Here is a 13,691-nt window from a genome sequence, read left to right as displayed (position 1 = left end):
TTCTACACCTTTGTTACTATGGTTCGAGAGTTGCTGGACACGACGTAGTGTAACTTCGTCATTTCCGCTGTAATTCGCCGAGTGGCGAATTGAGAATTGACTTGGATGAACCACAGCAGCGGGTCCGCTGACCAGAAGTGAGGAAGCTTGAGGGTGACTGCGGAGACGGTGCCGGAGAGGGGCTCCTCGCCCGGCATGGCTGAGCTGCGGTTGTTGGTGGTCGCATTGGGAAAACCGGGTCATCACTGTAGCGTCTTGGGTTGTTCCCGACTCGAAGTTAAAAATGGTCTTGAATTGTTAGTAAAAACACAAACTTGTTATTCAGTTAAGATAGGTCCGAACACAAGTAGCAGTCTACGTAGTATGGAGCTGTTCGTTTGTGAAGTCTTTGTGCAGTCTCCCTGGTGATCTTGCGCCGTATTCTCTTACAGCTTCATGCATAAGGTTACCTCGTGGTGGCGTGAACTGGTGAAATTGCGAGGCAATACGGCAACCACACGATGGAGCAATATCCGCGGTAAGATGGTGAGCCATGAGGCTATTCTCTAATGTTATGCTATCTGAATATTGTTCGGAACTGATGCAAGTTTTCAGAAATGTTCGGCCAACGACGCAGCTTTTTAATCGGGTATAGTGATCCGATGCTCTGAAAAGCTATTCAAGTCGAGCAAAGAAGTGTTCTCTCGAGAGCCGCTGTCGATGCGTGCGTCACGATAAAGGCGAGTGGGCAAGTGCGGATATGTAGGGATTGTCAAGTTACTATCAGCCCATCTTTGAAGCCAGATAGGCACCACTACCGAAGACTGAAGATATTCTTGTAAAGATTGCTCAGGGGTAGAAGTTCACCAAGCTGAATTGAAGACAAGCCTGCCTCTAGATCCCCTTAGTGGAAGAATCGAGAAATCTCACTGCGATCAACACACACAAAGCTTGGCTCTACCCGGTGAACAGAGTGCCATTCGGAATAACAGCAGCATCAGCTGTTCTCGAACGCGTAATCGAAGAACTCGCCGGGAACTTGTCCTACAGAGGTGCATTTCAGGATGACATCGTGGTAACGGGCAAGAACGATGAACATGACCTACACATGCTGGATATCGTACTATAAAAACTCATGGAAAGTAAACTTCGCTTAAAAAAAGAAAAAACGATACTTCATGCAGGACACTATCGAGTGTCAAGGATACATCGTAGGCAAGCGAGAAAGGGATCCACCCAAATCCAAAGAAGCTGGATGCGATCCTACAAGCGAAACGCCAAAAGACCAAAAAGAACTCAGAGGATTTCTGGGGCTGTTGAGATGCTATGGAAAGTTCATCAGCAACACAGCCGACATCAGACATCCGTCATCCACTACATGAACTGCCGCAAAAAGATAAAAGGTGGGAATTGTCGATATTATTCAAGAGGGCCTTCAACGAAGCGATGAAGCTACTCACCAAGCAGACCGTGCTAGTGCACTGTGACCCTGCACTTCCTCTGTTACTGTACTTTGACGCATCGAGCCATGACATAGGTGCAGTACTTAAAAACGTACTACCCAACAAGCAACGGAGACCGATTGCCTTTATGTCAAGAATGCTCTCCAAAGGTGAGTGCAACCGCTCTCAGATCGACAAACAAGCGCTGAGCATAGTTGAAAGTGTAAAGGAAATTCACCAGTATTCGTTTGGACACCACTTCACGCTTTGAACTGACTACAATCCTGTGGGATTGGTTTTCAATCCTAGTGACGGAATACCAGGCACGGTTGCAGCAAGGATGCAGCAATGGGTAATCAGAGTGTCAGGGTATGACTTCAACGTAAAGTATGTGTCAACCAACAAAAACGTATTGCAGACATGTTGTTAAGACACCCAATGACTGACAAGGGCTCTACAAAATAAGAAACCACAAGAATAGAAGAAATTAAATGTTTTCACTGAGAAAAGATTCAAGTACTAGCACTGACATAGGCAGATAAGCAGAGAGACGCGAAATTACACTCTGTTGTTTAAGGTCTTAAGGCTCACCATAAAAGGATGGCCGAGAAAAGGGAATTCAGAGGACCTCAAGCCCGACATATACAAATTACTCAAAAAAGGTAGTTAAGTTATTGAGTATCGACGCCAAAAGTAGTTGGAGTAGAGTAGAAATTACGCATTTGTAATAGTAATTGAGTGAACTGCTAATTACTGTGAAAAGCTGCGAGTTACTTTGAAGTTACTTTCGAAGTTACTTTTTTATATTTTTGTGGTAGCAAAATGAACAGTAGTTTTGATCAATAAAAAACCCTGCGAGCCTAGAATAAATGCAGTCTATTTATGGCTTGCGTTTTCACCAAAATAGTTTATTCACTCGCAGAAGCAATTGACTTTCAAAGTTTTTGATAGGGAAGTTTTCCTCTTTTCCTTCTAAAGACGTCCCCAGCCAAGCTAAAAAGACGTTCCACCGACACGCTGGATGGAACGGCACCGTTGAATTTGAGAAACAGGCTGTGCAGGGTCGGGTAAGCGAGTGTCGGCATCGTGTCCATGACGAAATATGTGAGGTTTGCGTCGGGTAGTAGGTCTTTTATAACAAACTTTTCTCCTTTTTTCCTTTCTTCTTTGGCAAGTTGAGATTGCTATGACTGGCCCCTCTTTATTCCGACGACGTTCTGAGAGTACGCTGAGCGAGTGCACCAGTCCGTCAAGGGTTCAAGTCTCGAGCCACGACGATGAGATCATCCGGACGACTGCGCGTTTCGTTGTAGTGCTAGTGCTACGCTACTGAGAAAACAAAATTGTTTTGGTTTAAGAGAAGATTAACCGAAGTATACTTCGCCGCTGACGCCGGATCCAACAAAAGGATCTCTCAAGGGTAACTTGCAATCCTCGCCGGCGACTACAATATTCTGACGCGCCAGACACGCCTGAGAAGTAAATCGTTTTTAACAAAGAGGAGGTCTCCCAGGCACTAAAGGTCGGCAGGATGCGAACGATTACGTGAACAAGCATCGTCGCTCGTACAGCTGCAGCTGGAAGCGGGAACGAGCTCCCATGAACGGATTATTCGTGTCTGCGTTTGTGCGCGGGGGAGCCCGGCTTTGGCAAGGGAGTATGCGCTGACGACGAGGCGACCATTGGAACAGGCGCCCAGCTGCGAGGTCATTCCAGTGGCACCCCCCGTGGAACCTACCGCTTGAGTGAGTCAGAACTTACTAAAGAGAGACAACACGAAAACAATAACAGCCCTCGGAGTGTTCCCGCCTTTCACGGTTGCAGCTGGAAACGCGGCGCCTGCGTGCATTACCGGATTAGGAATACCCGACGAAGGCTTGTTAAGCATCTCTTTCTGCGTTCGTGCGCGCCGGTGTTATGCTTTGGCTGCTCGTCGCCACCTTGGCCCAAGGACGCCTTCCCGAACAAGGGGTCCCCTTGTTCGGGAATGCCACTCCATCTGCCGGCGTCTTATTCATTTCTGCGCTCAAACTTTCGTGATGAGGAACATGAGCACTAGATTTCGAAAATAGTGAGTAATTTGAGTAGTAGTTAGAGTAGTTAAATTAAACTACTAATTACCAAAATCAAGTTGTAATTGAAAGTTATTAAGTTACTCGAAAAAGTAGTTAAACTACAGTAGCTTGAGTTGAGTAGTTGAACTACGTCCAAGTCTGCCTCAAGCATTACTTCTATCGCAGAACGGAACTCACGGTGAAGAGCGACTGTTTAATCTGGAGAACACAAGCGTCATCGTACCCACGAGGTACCAAAAGTAGGTCCTGAACGAGTTGCACCAAGGTTATTTGGGGATGACAAAAATGAACGGACCAGCACCTCTGCTGGACACTTTTGGATCATAACATCGAAACGATGATCCGGAGTTGGCCACCGTGTCAGGAAGTGAGCAGCGAGGCACCCGAAGTTCCCATACAACTGTGGGAATACCTAAAAAGGAAAGGGCAACGCCTGCAAAGCACACTTCGCAGGACCCTTTTAAGGAAGGAATTTCTTGCTGATCATAGATGCATACCCAAAATAGCCCGAGGTAGTGCCAATGACCTCGACGACTTCGGCATCCACCTTAAGATTATTTTTAACTCTCTTTGCAAGATATGTACTGCCAAAACGGATTGTGACAGAAAATGGCCCACAATTCCTATTAAGAGAGTTCAAGGATTTCTTGACAACAAACGGAGCGTCCAATTGTTTTCACCTCCCAGCCACGCTCACGCAGCCGTAGCCTTGGCTATTGAAATGCAGACAAGGAGCAAGGGAGAGAGAGGAGGAGGAAGGGAGAAGAGAAAAAAGAGAGGGTGCGCCACGGTCAAAGTTGGGCGGAAAGAGAACGGGTTTTATAGGGGTACTTAATGTATGCACCACGCTTGCCCCAAGGGGCGCAAGTAGTCCGATGAATGAAAACAATGGGTGGCTAGATTAATACGGCTGACTCCTTTGAATCGGGCGTTGGCTTGCGCCATGTGGCCAGCCTTCTGCGGGGAATGGGCTTGCGCCCGACCGCTTCCCTTATCCCCTTTCTTTCTGCTTTCAATTAACTCTTTGCACGCATAAAAATATAAAAGGGATTTTTCGTGTGATTTTCATTGTTTTTTCCTTTTTTGTGCGAGAACAGGGTAAAATAGAAATGATTGCTCTGAATTATTTGCATACCACAACGTACGGATATGAACACAAACCTAGAAATAATTACACTGAGTTTTATAGTATAAGATTATTTACATACCACACGACACAGCAAGAGAGCAAACAAAACTAGCCATGCGGTCTGTATTAATCCAGACCCTTGCAAATAAATTGTAAAAAACGCAAAGGGGGTTAATTAGGCGGTGCATTTGTTTGTAAATATTAAAACGCCGAACTTAATTAAAATGTACATACTAGAACGAACTTTCCGGTGGCCAAAAGGGACCTATCCTTTCTTTCCTGCCGTTGAGAAACAAAGAACCATTATTCTCAGCCCTTTCGGATCAACAAAAGAAAAAAAAATGGGAAGGAAGAAAAGCTGAAACAAGTCTTATCTCAAGCTCTAGTTCTGCTCAGCCAAAGGTCAATAGTGCAAAAATTAAAGTTAAGGTACGGCGTTGTTTTCAAAGCGCTTCTTATTTATAAATGCGTCCACCGAAAAATGAGCTGAACAGAGATAGCGCTCTTTCGTTCTCTTGTGATCTTTGGCGAATTGGCATACGATGCCCATCTCTCGTACCTTAAATTAATAATAATAACATACGCTAAGAACTTACGTTCACCGGACTTCGCAGTAACGAACTAAAGTACCTAGCTCCGAACCTGAACCATACCTGTGACCTGATTGGGAGAAGCATCATAGAAACATTTGGCGTCTTCTTAGAATTGCCGCAACATCTTGCAGAACAGTTCCTTCCAGACATCATTCACACTTGGTCTGTAACCAGACGCGCCACCGCGACTTCCTTCAGACAAACCAAAACTAGCGGACCGACAAGGGCGATCCAGCCGATCCATCACTGCCGTCACCGTCGTCACCCCACAATTAGAAGAACTGGCAGAACTCCGGCGACTCCGGCGCATCCGAACCCGCTAGACAAAGACCGTTGCTCCCGTAATGCATTACCCTAACTTCACACGACGGAGAGGCGACAAAATGCCACGTTTTGCGGTGGCCAATTTGTACGGGTAGTTACATATGCACGACGGTGCCGGCCTCTAGGGTATTTTTCAGAACGCCGGGAGCTGCGTTCGCCTGTCCCAGCCGCCCCGCAGCTAATGGTGCGAAAGGAAGTTCGTTGGAACATTCAAAAAGCCTACCAACGCAAGCCTGAAGTCGGGGCTGGCCATGAATTATGGATTCCGTAACTTGTTGGTGACACACCGGACGACGCCGCACATGACAACTGGCTCAACAAACCTGCCCGGACGATGAGAGGAGAAAAATTTTGCGCAAGGTTCGACCTTCTTAGACCATGAATAACCGATAGAGTGCGATCCAAACAGCCGAAGCAACACGCCTCGCGCTACTCTAAAGAACGACACCCACATAAGAACGACCAAGTGGGGGCACGGCACTCTTTTCGGCCCGTACTCACGTTGCTTCATGTATCAGGTGCTCGCCGGGATCCTTGCTGTCGCGGCGAACGTCGACGGGGCGGCGGCGTTTCCCATCTCGGAGCCATGGACGCCACTATCCGGATTTGCGACAATGTCAACCGGCAGCCCATTCGAGCCAGCGGAGGCCACAGAAACTTTTCTGGGTTTCCTTGAAGACCGGCAGATGGCTAGGCTCCGAGGGACACTTCCGGATCCGCCCCACCACAGCCACAAAAGGGAGCTACCTCGTCCGGCACCACTGGGGCACGGCACTCTTTTCGGCCCGTACTCACGTTGCTTCATGTATCAGGTGCTCGCCGGGATTCTTGCTGTCGCGGCGAACTTCGACGGGGCGGCGGCGTTTCCCATCTCGGAGCCATGGACGCCACTATCAGGATTTGCGACAATGTCAACCGGCAGCCCATTCGAGCCAGCGGAGGCTACAGAAACTTTTCTGGGTTTCCTTGAAGACCGGCAGATGGCTAGGCTCCGAGGGACACTTCCGGATCCGCCCCACCACAGCCACAAAAGGGAGCTACCTCGTCCGGCACCACTGGGGCACGGCACTCTTTTCGGCCCGTACTCACGTTGCTTCATGTATCAGGTGCTCGCCGGGATCCTTGCTGTCGCGGCGAACTTCGACGGGGCGGCGGCGTTTCCCATCTCGGAGCCATGGACGCCACTATCAGGATTTGCGACAATGTCAACCGGCAGCCCATTCGAGCCAGCGGAGGCTACAGAAACTTTTCTGGGTTTCCTTGAAGACCGGCAGATGGCTAGGCTCCGAGGGACACTTCCGGATCCGCCCCACCACAGCCACAAAAGGGAGCTACCTCGTCCGGCACCACTGGGGCACGGCACTCTTTTCGGCCCGTACTCACGTTGCTTCATGTATCAGGTTGGTTACTTGGAATGCTCTAAGTGCTATCGAACAAGTAATCTACTGCTCGTGAGAGTGTCGTGCCCTATCAACAAACGCATCCTGCACTGGTGTTCTTATCTTTTTGGTGTCGGGGTAATTGATGAGTTAACATTCCTGTTCTTCGACTCCTGTCTTTTGTTCACGGAAGCATTGCTCCTCTTGGCAGGGGACGTAGAATCAAACCCCGGTCCCATGTCTAAGGCTGAAACTGAACAGTTGGCAAAAATTGAAAGCATACTCTTAGAATTGCAGTCTGGACAAGCAACTGTTTTAGGAAAGCTAACAGGCATAGAAAAAAGGCAAGCTGATCTTGAGAATAAGATTGATGGCGTAATTTCAAAGACAAAGGTACTAGAAAGACGCGTGGCACATGTTGAAGAAAGTGAGTTTAAACTTGAAGCCAAATTAGACGACCTTGAAAATAGAAGTCGACGATCTAACTTAGCTTTTTTTGGTGTTCCCGACAACTCCAGAAAAAAGACATGGGAAGAATCTGAGAGACGAATAAGGGACATCTGTAAAGAAACGTTATCTATCGACAATGTTGAGATCGGAAGAGCCCACCGCGTGGGAGCATTTAAAGATGGAAAAAATCGGCCTATCGTTGCGCATTTTGCTGGCTGGAAAGCCAGAGAAAATGTGAGGCGAAATGCATTTAGGTTTAAAAATACCCCAATCAGCGTCTCGGAAGACTTCAGTCTCCTAGTTCAAGAAAAACGACGGCAACTCTGAAACTACGCAAAAGAGAAAAGGCAAAATAAAGAAAACCGGGTCTATTTGAACCATGATAAGATAGTAATAAATGGGCAGACGTTTATCTGGGACAGCGACACGTGTCAACCAGTCCTGCATCGGCCGACTAATTCCGAGATCATAGCAGAATGACGACACCTACCTCCTATCAACAGACCAAGCAAAGATGACATTGTTGAAATGCCAGAGAAACCTACGGTTCTGGTTGTGAACTGCCGTAGCATCATGAGTAAAGTTGATGAGCTTGCATCTTTAATAATGACTTTTAATCCACAGATTGTTATGGGGACCGAATCTTGGTTGGACGATACGGTCTCTGACACTGAGGTTTTTCCGCCGGGATTTACGGTATATCGTAAAGACAGACATCGACACGGAGGAGGAGTCTTTTTGCTGGTTTCATCTTGGTGGAGAAGCTGTGCAGTTAAATTTGAGAATGACTCTGAGTCGGTGTGGTGTCGCGTTCGTTTTCCCAAAGGGAACACTGTGGTGTTTGGAACTATCTACCGTCCGCCAGACGGAAATGAAACAAGCATTTCTTTACTCTCAGATATGTCATCGGTGATACCAGACACCGTCTTTCTGGGAGGCGACTTTAATTTACCAGACTTTTCGTGGTTAAGTGGGACGACGGCAAGAAGCAAATCGCGTGTTTATTCTATGTTCACAGAATTGATAGATACATTTGGTCTGATTCAGTATGTCATGGAGCCGACTCGACTGACGGCAGTTTTAGATCTCGTCTTATGCAATGACCCAAAGATTGTTTCTAGCGCCCAGGTATATCCTGGAATAAGTGATCACGATGTTGTTGTTACCGAGTTGAATGTATCAGGCGTACCTGAACAGAAACAAGAGCCACGCAGAGTACTCCTCTATGAAAAGGGTAATTTTGACGCCATCAATAATGCTTTACAGACATATTCTAACTTTTTCATGTTTATCTGAGTCTTGTACAACAGAGGATATTTGGATTTTGTTTCGCAATAAAATATTGGAATTAGTTGAGGCTTTTGTACCTTCAAGAACTTTGCGGCAAAGGCGTAAACAAAAACCTTGGTTTAATGCCGAAATACGGAAACTGCTGGGGAAAGCAAGGCGGGCTTACAAAAAACGTCGTAAAGATAACTCTGTCTTTAATTTGCAAGGGTTAAAATATATTAATAATCAATTAAAAGTAACATTAAAGTTAGCTAAGCAGTCATTTTTTACCAGGCTAAACTGCGATCTTAAACGAAACCCTAAGGTATTCTGGAAATATGTGAAGTCATGCAGGAAAGACGATATTTCTCTCCCAGTTCTTAATGTTGACGGCCAAATGTTAAAGGAAAATGTGGAGAAGGCAGAATGCTTCAATTCCTACTTTAAATCGGTATTTTCTCCGGGACTCTCTGGGTATGATGTGGAATCACCGAATAGTTGTTTTACTGGCATGATGGCGGATATTGATATTGATGTTCATGGTATTGCCTCTCTTTTGCGCGGCCTAGATCAGTCAAAGGCTACTGGCCCTGATGGTATATCACCTGTTATTCTCATTAAGTGTTCCGAGATTGTATCACAGTACTTGTCTATTATATTTAAAACGATACTTGAGACGGGGTTGGTCCCAATAGATTGGAAAACGGCGAATGTGATTCCTGTTTTTAAATCCGGAGATAAGAAAATTGTAAAAAATTATAGGCCTATATCACTAATGTCAGTTTGCTCTAAGCTTTTTGAGCATATTTTATATAGCGCAATGTTCAAATATCTTGATAGCTTTAGCTTTTTTACTCCATCCCAGCATGGCTTTCGGAGTGGATTTTCATGCAACACGCAGTTAGCAGAGTTCCAGCATTACCTATTAAAAGCAAATGACAAAAATACGCAAGTAGACGCAGTCTTTCTAGATTTCAGCAAAGCTTTCGACACGGTACCACACAACCTTCTACTGATAAAACTAACCTCTATAAATATTAATAGTAAGGTACTAAATTGTATACGAAATTACTTAAGTGACCGTGAGCAATGTGTTGTCTTAAATGGAAGTAAATCCTCAGTCGTTTTCGTGACTTCAGGGGTCCCCTAGGGTAGTGTTCTTGGACCGTTACTGTTTTTAATTTATGTTAACGACATTGTACAAAATATTCAGTCGACAATAAAACTTTTCGCTGATGATTCCGTTATTTACAGGGAAATAAATTCTACGAGAGACATCGAGATCCTGCAGAGCGATCTAGATAAGGTTGAATACTGATGTAACCAATGGAACATGAGCCTAAATATTGGAAAATGTAACCTCGTTAATTTTGCTAGAAACGTCTCTAAATTTTTTACAAGTTATACTATCAAAAACCTGACAATCGGCAATGTCTCTGAGTGTAAATATCTTGGCGTTTATTTTCACCAATCACTTAAATGGAATAAACATATTGACTACACAATTAATAAGGCCAGTAAAATGTTGTTTTTTATCCGTAGAAATTTCAAACACGCGTCCCGAGACGTAAAAGAAACTCTACTTCTTGCACGTAAGGTCAATGCTTGATTATGCGTGCGTTATATGGGATCCATACCAGCAGTATCTGATCGATAGATTAGAGAAACTTCAAAATCAAGCAGCGCGATTTGTCAGTAACAACTACGATCCATACGCTAGTATGACAGAGGTTAAAACCATGCTGGGATGGGAGCCGTTGAGCATTCGAAGGCAAAAATTAAGATTGAAGTTTTTCCATCGCATTTATTATAATAATGCTGGTATTAATAAGAATGAGTATCTTTTCGGGCCAACGTATGTTTCAGCTAGGTGTTATAACTCTAGAAAAGTTTTTGAATATTCCTATGAAACAAACAGCTTCTGTCATTCTTTTTTTGTAAAGACAATTAGAGAGTGGAACTTGCTGCCTGATGATGTGGTGAGCACCTTGGACAACAGTGTATTTTTTTCTCGGCTGTATATCTAATCTGTGCGGACAAGTGATCACTTTGTGTTTTTATGTATGTGTGTTATTTCCCGCCCCTCCTACAATAATGCCCTCGAGGCGATGTAGGTACTCTGTAAATAAATAATAAATAAATAAATAAATAAAGTGTGGGCAAAAGATAACAGGAACGGCAAGAAATGGCCTAAAGGCTCCGTCGCCCGAGCTCTAGGAAACCGAACATATGAGATTCGCACGAACGACGAAAATACCTGGAAGCGTACAGATTGAACAGCTGAGATATATGCACCCAAGGAGACAAAGAGAATATCTACGAATCAAGACGATAGCCTCCGGCGCGCAAAAACATCAAGAAAGTTCAACCCTTCTCGCAGCATGAGTCAACGAAACGGTTCACCGTTTCCGATTTCCAGTGACGACTTTCCACATACCATTCGTCAGAACGATTCTGCAACACCGGAGCCAGGCATCCAAGCTCACTTGCCACACCGCTTAATGGCACACGTGACCAGGACAAGGGGCAGCCCTACTCTTCTCAGACTATGAACACGGACAAGCAAGCCACCTACCCGGCTTGGCCCGTGAAAACGAAGTGTTTTTTTAAGGGCCATATCTTGCCGTGTATTATTATCGTGTTCGCAGTGTATAGCGAACATGATCTATTGATCCCAAACAACGGCGTATGCAACCCGAGACAGCGGGAGAGGAAAGCCGAACGGTGAGCCACGGAGTAGTACGGAACGCAATGTAAGCCAGAGTTGAGCTCTGCACGGGGCCGGGCCAATCCGAAAGCCCGGGCCGGGTAGCACAGGTTGTCTCCGGGACCGGGCCCGGCTTCGGCAATCGTATAGCACACTTTCTAAAACGTTGAAAAGAAAATGCTAACGCATTAATCGTTTAGATTAAAAAAAAAAATCTTCATCTTTTGAAGAATTCTATTAAAATGACTACGTTGATATTCGCATATTTATCCCGATATATAACATCTCGACAGCGCCTTTTATCTAAATTAGGCGAAACGAATCAAATGCACCACCACCTTCTCAGGGCAGCTTGGAATTGAAGAGATGAGGCACGCCTTGATAGAGTACTGCACGGGCCGGAATTTCTAGGCCCGGCCCGACCCGACCAGGAAGAGAAACTGCACGGGCACGGCAGAATTTTTAGACAGAAGCTTGAGCCCGGCCCGAGCCCGGCAGATTGTACACATGAGCCCGAAAAAGTTTGCAGGCTTTAATCTAAAAACTTTCTGAGCATAAAGCGATCATATTTGCTTTAAATTTCTTTTGAACTTGGGCCGAGTTTTTTTGACACGATAATTTGACACGATAAAAAAGACGATGTATTGGGAGAATATGGGCAAAATATGCACTTCATAAATGATTTAGGGGGAAAAAAAGTGAGCAATGTTTTATTTACTGAATTGATATTTTGAGAGGTATTGGACTTTTTGTTGTTCAATTCATTTCACGGAGAACTTTCCTCGCTACATGTTTTTGTGAAGAAACAATCTCAATCACGCTAGAGCATTTTTAAAAAGGCTTTATAAGCATAAAATTATCCATGGTAGTTAGCTAATCTTTGGGGGTATAGTAAGGCCCCTTGCATAAAGTGCAAAATCAAACTCACATTTCTTTTTTTTTTTTTTTGAAAAGCAGAGGAAAAAGACACTTATGTTGTACCTTGCGACTGGAGTGCCCTCGTTTTCTTGACCGCACTTTCCCACTATGCTGGTGGAATCATATATGCTTACTTTTATCCAAGTGAAAGCTTTCCAAATGCAAGACTTTTTTTTTTTTTTTGAGCGGCGTTGTAGTGGAATTGCATTTCGCTTGTTTGTTTTCATTGAACCTTAAATGATCACTGAGCACACTTTTTGTTATCAATAATTTAGAATTTCCGGCACACGACTGCCCAGCCACGGCCGAAATTGTTTTTGTTTAAGCCTGGGCCTGGCTTGGACCCTAGAAAATGTGTGCTACCCGGCCCGAGCCCGGCCCCAGGCCGGGCCAGGCTCAGGCTTTCGGGCTGGTCCGGTCCCGTGCAGTGCTCTAAGCCTTGACATCTAAGCCTTGACATCTAAGCCTTGATCAGGCAGGCATCCCATCGGGCCGGGTCCAAGTCAGGTAAGACTCAGAGTCAGCGGGTCCGGACCGGGCCGGGCCTCAAAAAGTTCCGAGGACACCTAAACGCTTCTTATGAATTGCGAATGCGAAAACATGAATGTCGTTCTTCCCGAGCGCTCCCTCAGTTCGTCTGCGGCGTACTGGCGTAGTCGGCCACGTTTCGTTAGGGCCGAGGTAGCGGCCGACGGCCGAGCGCGCGCTGAGCTCGGCCGTGCACCCTATTCGGAGTTTTCCCGTGCGGGCTCTGCCTGCGGCATAGAGTTCATAGATACTAACTCTATACACCAACTCAACTCTCCTACGTCACGCCGCGGTGGTGGCGCGCCGGACGCACTTCCGGTCTGGGGCGGTGGGCAGAAGTCGCCGCGCCAGACATGCATTCCTGTGTTCCTTTGGAAGAAACGAGACAAAAAACCTGCCTTCTCGTCAAAATGCTGCGACGGGGGCTGTACCAAGAGAGTCTGGGAAGGTTTGAAGATAAGTTTTCATTTGTTTTTGCCCCCTCCGTTCGTCCGAGGACGTGGATAGTAGCTGTGAAAGGGGCAGACCAGACGCTGTCGAACTACGATCGCGTGTGAGGACAACACTTTCTGGTCGCCAGATGTATTTGCTTTGCTCCGACATGAACGAGAGAAAACCGCCAAGTTGTCAGGACCACCCACGGGTTCAGTGCGCCTTCAAATTCACACGGCCGCCTGATCGTTCGAACTTTCGTCTGCTCTTTCAAACTTGTCTGCTTTTTGTCGTCTGCTCGTTCAAACAGAAGCGGCCCGTCGACCAAACTTGGACCCGGTGATTGTAATAAGAAGTAATTGCAGGCCTCAAAAGACTTAAGTAGGCTCGGTGTAAACAGTAGATACAAGATGTTGATCATTGGTACCGGTGGCCATCACCGACTTGTTACGCTTGGTCTGTTCCC

The 13,691-nt window shown here is 45.9% G+C and overlaps 1 protein-coding gene and 1 pseudogene across 1 annotated transcript; both read left to right on the top strand.

Moving 5' to 3' along the window:
• The first annotated feature begins 6,639 nt into the window (after positions 1-6,639).
• LOC115309343 lies at positions 6,640-7,851 on the top strand (annotated as a pseudogene).
• Positions 7,852-7,977: 126 nt separating this feature from the next.
• On the top strand, positions 7,978-8,667 carry LOC115309328 (the record flags this gene model as incomplete). The annotated part of the gene is made up of 1 exon (XM_040217054.1): positions 7,978-8,667. A coding segment is annotated over one exon (690 nt), but the record flags the coding sequence as incomplete, so codon positions are not given.
• Positions 8,668-13,691: the final 5,024 nt, after the last annotated feature.

Source organism: Ixodes scapularis, unplaced genomic scaffold, assembly GCF_016920785.2.
Source record: "Ixodes scapularis isolate PalLabHiFi unplaced genomic scaffold, ASM1692078v2 PGA_scaffold0__279_contigs__length_252992795, whole genome shotgun sequence".
Lineage (NCBI taxonomy): Eukaryota > Metazoa > Arthropoda > Arachnida > Ixodida > Ixodidae > Ixodes > Ixodes scapularis.
This window is presented reverse-complemented; position numbering and strand designations above follow the sequence as displayed.